The sequence below is a fragment of the Dendropsophus ebraccatus genome, chromosome 7, assembly GCF_027789765.1.
Source record: "Dendropsophus ebraccatus isolate aDenEbr1 chromosome 7, aDenEbr1.pat, whole genome shotgun sequence".
NCBI lineage: Eukaryota > Metazoa > Chordata > Amphibia > Anura > Hylidae > Dendropsophus > Dendropsophus ebraccatus.
The window spans coordinates 140383703-140392682 of NC_091460.1; the positions used below are offsets into that span (position 1 = coordinate 140383703).

Consider the following 8980-nt stretch of genomic DNA (forward strand, 5'->3'; position numbering starts at 1 on the left):
TGATGTCCGGTTTATTATCATTCACGTCGATAACGTTGATAATAATCTTGCAGTGTCCCGGGATGGAATTAGGTCCCATATCTTGGGCCTGGACATCGATTTCATAGGACTTGGTTGTCTCATAGTCCACTTGCTTTATGAGGGTCAGCTGGCCCTTCTCAGGATCCATCCTGAAGGTTTCGGTAATTTTAGGGGACACGTTGCTATTAAACGAGTACACAACTTTCCCATTTGCCCCCTCATCCGGATCGGTGGCGTTTAGGTCTATGAGTAAAGTCCCCACTGGGGCATTTTCGGGGAGTCTGATGACGTAAGACTTCTTCTCGAAGGCTGGGCTGTTGTCATTGGAGTCAGAGATGGTGATCTTGAGGATTGCTGAGCCATATCTCTGGGGGACCCCCATATCGGAGGCGGTGAGCTGGAGCTCGTAGCTAGCTTGCTGTTCCCTGTCCAGCTCCCTGACTACAATAAGTTCTGCATACTTGGCGCCATCCGTCCTGGTCTTTACCTCGATCTTAAAATATTCATTCTCCGATAGGGAATAAGTGTGCAAGGAATTTTCTCCAACGTCTGGGTCGAAGGCGCTGTCCAGGGGGATCCTGGTGCCCACGGCCGCACTCTCCGAGATCTCTATGGGGATGAGGGATCTGGAGAAGTGGGGGGCATTGTCATTGATATCCAGCACCTCCACCTCCACATGGAAGAGCTGCAGATGCTGGGTCGGGAGGGTGATCACATCAAACTCTATGGAGCAGTTCAAGTTCTTCTGGCACAGCTGCTCCCGGTCGATCTTAGCCCCAATACTTATCTCCCCATTATCCTCCTTGACCACCAGTAAGGGGGTCTTCCCCTGCTGCATGGCTTTAAAACGAACCGAGGAAGGGTTAGGTAACTTGGACAAGACATCAGCCACATCCTCGGCTAGCCTGGCGACCACCGAGCCCACCATCTGCTCCTCGTATATACTGTACTTTAGGTTCTTGCCCATGGTGGTGGGGGGCTTGAGGAGGATGACCATAGACAATGCACAGAATAAGACACAGTTCATTTTCCTACCGATCCTCTGGCTCCGGGGGTCCCAGCTGCGATCCATTCCCAGCAAGAGGGGAAACGATCGGAGCTCCAACTTATGTAGCAGCTGAAGCGGGAGAAGAGGAGGAAGAAGAGGAAGAAGAAGAGGAGGCTTCCCGGCTGCCGGAGCTGGAGAAGAGCCTAGCAGCTGCTATGGAGGGCACAAAGTTTGGACATAAATCCGGCGGTGCGGAGCTGTGATCGGCATCAGCAGCAGCAGTAGGAGCAGCAGGAGCGGCACTCCTCCAGCACTAGCTCCCCATCACATCAGGATTGCAGCCACGTCCAGCATTGTATCCTTGGATTGCAGGGCTCTTGCTGAATCTGCAGTCCTTCTTCCCCCCTGTGAGCTCTTCTTCCTCTCGCACTGCTCTGCAGCAGACTAAACAGCCGCGGATGCTGCTGACTCCAGACTAAAAACCCGGACAAGTTCACTCCAACTCAGACAAAGCTCCGGCTGTGCTGCATGTGCTGCTCCGGCCCCGCCAGCCAATCAGCGGCCGCCCAAATCAGAGGACAGTGCAGTCACATTAGTAGCAGGAGAATGTGCTGGGGGGGGGGGGGGGGGGGGGGGTATATGGGGGGGCTCCTCCCTCTGCATTCACTTTACTGAACGTGCCGGAACAAAGGAGGAACAAATTACTGCTGGGGAGAAACTTTACATCCAGGATCCGACATTAGCAGCACGGCCGGCGGCTTACCGGGAGACTGACCGGGAGACCGACCGGGAGACTGACCGGGAGACCGACCGGGAGACTGACCGGGAGACTGACCGGGAGACTGACCGGGAGACCGACCGGGAGACCGACCGGGAGACCCACCGGGAGACTGACCGGGAGACCCACCGGGAGACTGACCGGGAGACTGACCGGGAGACTGACCGGGACCGTGCACAGGGCTCAACTGTACCAGATCTATAGGAGCTCTGCCTGCAGTCACTGGGAGGGCTGGATGTGCGGGGATAGCTAACACTGCAGAGCATTCCTCCTGCTATCTATCTATCTATCTCCTATCTCTCTCCTATCTATCTATCTATCTATCTATCTCCTATCTATCTATCTATCTATCTATCTATCTATCTTCTATCTATCTCCTATCTATCTATCTATCTATCTATCTATCTATCTATCTATCTATCCATCTATTCTCTATCTATCTATCTATCTATCTTCTATCTATCTATCTATCTATCTATCTATCTATCTATCTATCTTCTATCTATCTATCTATCTATCTATCTATCTATCTATCTTCTATCTATCTATCTATCATCTATCTATCTATCTATCTATCTCCTATCTATCTATCTATCTATCTATCTATCTATCTATCTATCTATCTCCTATCTATCTATCTTCTATCTATCTATCTATCTATCTATCTATCTATCTATCTATCTATCTGTCTATCTATCTATCTGTCTATCCATCTATTATCTATCTATCTCCTATCTATCTCCTATCTATCTATCTATCTATCTATCTCCTATCTATCTATCTATCTATCTATCTATCTATCTATCTATCTATCTATCTCCTATCTATCTATCTATCTATCTATCTACCTATCTCCTATCTATCTATCTATCTATCTATCTATCTATCTATCTATCTATCTATTATCTATCTATCCTCTACCTATCTATCTATCTCCTATCTATCTATCTATCTATCTATCTATCTATCTATCTCCTATCTATCTATCTATCTATCTATCTCCTATCTATCTATCTATCTATCTATCTCTCTATCTATCTATCTATCTATCTATTATCTATCTATCATCTACCTATCTATCTATCTATCTATCTATCTATCTATCTATCTATCTCCTATCTATCTATCTATCTATCTATCTATCTATCTATCTCCTATCTATCTATCTCCTATCTATCTATCTCCTATCTATCTATCTATCTATCTATCTATCTATCTATCTATCTATCTATCTCCTATCTATCTATCTATCTATCTATCTATCTATCTATCTGTCTAGAGAGAAATCATCAAGGGAGCAGCACTGATAATGATGGGTGCAGACTTGTCCAGGGCCAAGATCAGGGTTCATATTCCTAAGTCCAACACAACCAATACAACAATTGCAATATTTCAATCCTCTCCTTTAAAAAAAAAAAAAAAAAAAAAAAAAAAAGATTTTGAGAGGTGAATGAAAGGTTGCAATAGTTGCATTGGTTGTTTAGATAGAATAAACTCATTGATCACCTTTTGATTCACAAACCCGGAGTGCTGCAATCATTTTGTTGAAATCTATCTATCTATTTACCTATCTATCTATCTATCTATCTATCTATCTATCTATCTATCTATCTATCTATCTCCTATTTATCTATCTATCTATCTATCTATCTATCTATCTATCTATCTATCTATCTATCTATCTATTATCTATTATCTATCTATCTCCTATCTATCTATCTCCTATCTATCTATCTATCTATCTATCTATCTATCTATCTATCTATCTCCTATCTCCTATCTATCTATCTATCTATCTATCTATCTATCTATCTATCTATCTCCTATATATCTATCTATCTATCTATCTATCTATCTATCTATCTATCTATCTATCTCCTATTTATCTATCTATCTATCTATCTATCTATCTATCTATCTATCTATCTATCTATCTATCTATCCATCCATCCATAATCACTGTCTCCATCATATACTGAGGGAATTATAGCGGTGACATTTCCATACTTAAAAAGATACAGCTGTTACCCAGCTCATTGACCTACCTAGGATTATGTTTCAGAAAAGGCAGATTTGTTGCATACGTTTCTGCTATCAGTCTGCTGTCTGTAAATGCACATTTCTCACATTTGTGAAAAGAAAAAAAAAAAAAAAAAACAGTGTAGACTTCAAAACATCCCCTTGCAGATACAGCTGATACCGGAAGTTTGTTTTGTATTGCCATGGAAACGTCCTACACATCAGCGAATTCCATGCATGGGCCCTGTTCTAACTTCACAGTTTCAGCGTCTCCACCTTGTCCGGTATGCTTTAAGCAAAGTATAATGTTTTTTTAAATGGCACAGAAACATGTCAAAAGTTTTGACTGGTCAGGTCTAGGTGCCAAGACCCCCTCTAATTATTAGAATGAGTAAGGCGAAGCATTCAGTCAAGCACTTCTCTCTCTCTCTGCCCTCCATGCTACTCCATCGATTTTCTATAGAATCCATCTCCTACAGTTGGAACGGAGGTGGGGAGAGAAGCGCTTAACTGAGCCCTTCTCCCCATTCAATCTAACCATTGGAGAAACTCTGAAGCTTGTTTGTGTGTGTGTGATTGTGTGTGTGTGGGGGGGGGGGGGAAATAAATCTCCATCATTGTATGTAAAACACACAGCTGCCGCCAGTTGTAATCTCCACATCACACTTTTAAAGTGACATCTTGCAGTCAGATTTGATTTATCTCACCACCTCTCCAATATATATATATATATATATATATATATATATATATATATATATATATATATATATACTCATCATTCACATGTTTAAAGGGGATTAAAAAAATCTCCAGTCTTCCAGTACTTATGGAAGATGGGGATTCGCGCCTGCTCTGGACAGTTCCTGACATGGACAGAGGTGGCAACAGAGAGCACTGTGTCAGACTGGAAAGAATAGACCATTTCCTGCAGGACATACAGCAGCTAATAAGTATGGGAAGACTTGAGATTTTTAAATAAAAGTAAATTACAAATCTATATAACTTACACATACATAAGTCCACTAGATACATAAGGAAAAAGAAATAGGCACTCACCCATATGTGTGCAGTCTTCTTTATTTCAAAAACTTTTCATAAAAAAAACGCATGGAGAGGGAGCAGGGCAAACAGGTCTCTGACCTGTTTGCCATGCTCAAACTCCCTGCATTTTTTTTTTTTTTTTTTTTATGAAAAGTTTTTGAAATAAAGAAGACTGCACACATATGGGTGAGTGCCTATTTCTTTTTCCTTATGGATATACTGGATGGAAGAGTGTTGCTGTCTCTGATACAAAGTGGCCATGTTATTATAGTGCTGGATAACCCCTTTAATGTTAGATCAGCAGGGGTCTATCTCCTGGCCCCCTATAATAATCAGCTGGAGCCTGTATGAGCATGGCGGCCTCTTCAATGCTTACAATCTCTTGTCTTGGCACTAACCATACTATTAGCACCAGCGGTTGCATAAAATGACTGTGTTTGGTGCCAGAAAGAAGTTGTAGTGGGAACACGGCCTCACAATGTGAACCTCTGAGCAAGTGGACTGAGCGTCATTTCTGCAATTTCTGCAAGTAGATGTGCATTGAAAAGGGAGTTTCCATGGAAGCTAACAAGGCCCATGTGTGAGGCCGCACTCCAGGGAATACAAGGGAATTCTGGAGCACTAGAATTCCAGGATGCTTATTTTAGGAGGGGGTCCCGACGAGGGGAAACTGACTTGCAGTGAATGATGGATGTGTATATAAAGAATGAATGCAATTTGCCTAGATTCTATAGAACAGGTATAGTAAAACATGGGGGGTATGAGCAGGACGGAATGGCAGAGCTCACTATACTTTTCAAAAAATTGTAAACCTGAAATTATTGGAAGGTTCAATGCATTAGAGATGGAGATGTTACAGCCTGTACCTGTATACTGTTTGTAGATGTGATGAGGGGCAAATCATAGACCTTCAAACGGATGGCTGATGACTGTACTGGTCTGCTGCTTTATATATCTTGTAGATATTAGTATCATGTCCCCTAACATGGATATTATGTAACTATTATACCCTGGGCGGTTAATGGATGGCGGTCACTAGAATGTAATTTGGCATCTGTTCAGGTGGTATATGTACGTTTTTGCTGGATAGAATAGCAAAGACTTCCACGGAGCCTGATCCAGTAAATCTGAATCATACGTAAAGCAGATGCCAGTGTCATAGGTATACGTCAAAAGTATACTTCCATGAAGTTTGCCCAGAAAACCCATAAATTACAATGCTACAAAATTCTATGTCCTTATCACAGGTCAACTGGGACCTATAGATTTAGATTCCTATTAGATGGACCAATCAATAATGTAAATGAGTGGCGATCTGCTAGACCGGCACTTGTTTACTGAGCCTATTACACTGCTCGCTGATCCTTTAGCAAGGGCTGCACAGACTTCGTTAACGATGTCTGTGCAGCCCTTGCCCTAAACTTCCAATACATTATCTCTCCATGCTCCCGGTCTTCCCCTGCCTTCTGCTTTCACTCCCAGTGCGGTCAGTGATTGGCTAAGTGCTCTTTCAGCTCAGACAGTCTGAAGTTGCAGCCGTGGCGCTGGGAGTGAGAGCAGAGGGAAGGAGAAGACCAGGAGCGTGGAGAGGTGATGCACAGTATAACAGCTTACTCAATTGTTAGCCATCGGCCACGCATCACTATGTGTAATAGCACGTGGCCAACGGCTGACGATAGAATAAATTGTTATACCTTAAATCTCCACGCTCCCGCTTTTTTTCCTGCGCTCTGCCTTCACTCCTGGTGCCACGGCTGCAGCTTCAGAACGGCTAACAGGCCGCTCAGCCAATCACTGGCAAGAGGCAGGAGAACACTGGGAGAGTGGAGAGGTAATGTATTAACAGTTTAGGGCAAGGGCTGCACGGACATCACTAATGATGTCCGTGCAGCCCGTGGTAAAGGATTATTGTTGTCATCGGCTGATCGTTGTCTTTATTACATGGAGCGATAATTGGCCGAATCGGACTGATTCGGCCGATTATCACTCTGTGTATTAGGGCCCTGATAATAAATCTGCGTGGACAGCAATCACTTCCACATGGGAAATAAAATGCGCTACTGCTCGGTGGCAGTTTCCGCAGTTGCTGATTAATCAAAACCTTCGATCAAACTTTTTTTTTTTTTTTTCTATGACGGTGCCCATTGCAAGTCTCGTCCACATGTAAGATATCAACTATGTGTTGACATGCACTTAAAGGGGTTATCCAGCGCTACAAAAACATGGTCACTTTTCCCCCTCTCTTGTCTCCAGTTCAGGTGCGGTTTGCAGTTAAGCTCCATTTACTTCAATGGAACTGAGTTTCAAAACCCCACCCAATCTGAAGACAACAGTAAGGGGAAAGTGGCCATGTTTTTGTAGTGCTGGATAACCCCTTTAAAGAGAATGACTTTATTAACTGTGATGAAGATACAGAGAATGAGGTGGCCTTTTATTTCTTTCTGCTTTCAGAATTGTCTCAACAAACTGGAGGGGGAGGGGAAGCCTTGTGTCACGGCCCCGAGTGAAGCCCGGTACTGACCTCCAGCAGAAGCCGACCGCAGCCAGAAAAGAATAGATGAAGTTAAAAGGCTGCAGTGCACTTCCCCCAGGGCAATGTCACCCGTATAGAAGAAGGGAACAAAGACATGTTATGTCACCGAATCCGAATAGACACACTTCAAGGCTTCCAAGTGAACACTCGACACCTATATCTACCGAGCGCCTCAATAAATGGCTCCGGCGGCTCTATGAGAATCATGTGCATCAGTGATGGAAGTAATGTGGTTAAATTGGGCTTGATCAATGCAAAGAAAATTGCAGACAAATGACAGGACTTTTGCTAAAAATGTCTCCCGCCTCACTTGTCACCCCCTCCCCCCCCCATTAACTTACCTGCCGGGAGTGGCAGAGAGTGCTCAATGCGAGCGTCCATTATGTGATGCAGGAGATATTAGCGGACACGGCTTAGGTAGTTAGTTAGTGCTTTATTTCTTAAGAAATCTGGAAGTGCAGAGAAGAAGCCATGGCAGCGCCGCAGCAGATGAGGAGTCACTCTTCTATGGCTTAGTCACACAGTGGGAGGTTTACAGGGAAACGTTATCTAGTAACAAACTTAAATAAAACCCAGCGTGGAGCTGTGCCGCAGTATCCACAGTTTCTGTGCTTTCTGTTACGTGAAGGGATCTTCATAACCTTGACTGGGTTATATGCAGCTCCATGGGCACTGTCTATAAATATATGGATGGTATTAGGCTGCCAGTAGCTTAGAGGGGCATATGTGGCATATGAGTATGACTAGAGGTGAGCGAGTACTAAAATGTTCGTGTGCTCAATACTCGTGACAAATATTTCCTGATACTCGGGTGCTCGTTTCGAGTAACGAACCTCATTGAAGTCAATGGGAAACTCGAGCATTTTTGCAGGGGACCAAAGCTCTGCACAGGGAAGGTCGCCTGAAAACCTGGAAACCTCAGAAAATGATGGAAACAACACGGAAATGGACAGGAAACAGCAGGGGCGGCATGTATGGATGCCTCTGGGGCTGGCTAATCGCAGCATTACGGCAAATTATGGGCAACAGCCGGGTGGTCGTATAGAGTATGTGTGTAACTGGTGCTGTGTTTTTTTTAAAGGCACCACGTGCACAGGACACAGCACAGTGAGGATAGGTATAGCTGAACTACAGATCCCAGCCAGCCAAGGTAATGTCAGCAACAAGACAAATTGAGTACTGACAGCTGCACTACAAGTCCAAGCCAGCAGCCAAGAGTAGTAAAAAAAATGTTTTAAAAATTGTAAGCCCTTAGAAGGACTGTTGGGTTCTTTGTGTCGGATTCCTGCCTAACCGCACACTAATTCCCTGCCTAACACTCTCCCTGACAGACAGCAGCTCTCTCCCTAATCTCTTCCAGCCTGCGTCTGACGCGAGCACTGCAAGACCTGATTCATATATGCCCAGGTCATCTGATCTGGCCAGCCAATCGCTGCTATCGACATGTAGGGTTCCCACGTGATGCTACGAGTTCCCAAAGACTCTTCTGCATGATGATTGGCTGAAGAAAAAAAAAATGCCAAAAATGCAGGAAGAGGAAGATGCCATTGTCTCGAATATTGCGAGATGCTCGTCCGAGTAATGAGCACCATCGAGT

The 8980-nt window shown here is 44.0% G+C and overlaps 1 protein-coding gene and 1 long non-coding RNA gene across 2 annotated transcripts in view; one reads left to right on the forward strand and one right to left on the reverse strand.

Moving 5' to 3' along the window:
- The window catches only part of PCDH18 (protocadherin 18), an 8722-nt gene extending 7195 nt beyond the window's left edge, over positions 1–1527 (reverse strand). Inside the window, exon 1 of the mRNA XM_069978611.1 lies at positions 1–1527. This exon is cut by the window's left edge and continues 1418 nt beyond it. Within this exon, the coding sequence (XP_069834712.1) occupies positions 1–1093 (1093 nt within the window). The 5' untranslated portion in view covers positions 1094–1527.
- The window catches only part of LOC138797866 (uncharacterized), a 19127-nt gene extending 11541 nt beyond the window's left edge, over positions 1–7586 (forward strand). Inside the window, exon 2 of the long non-coding RNA XR_011364006.1 lies at positions 7302–7586. This is a non-coding gene — a long non-coding RNA (uncharacterized lncRNA). The remainder of the gene's footprint in view (positions 1–7301) is intronic.
- Positions 7587–8980: the final 1394 nt, after the last annotated feature.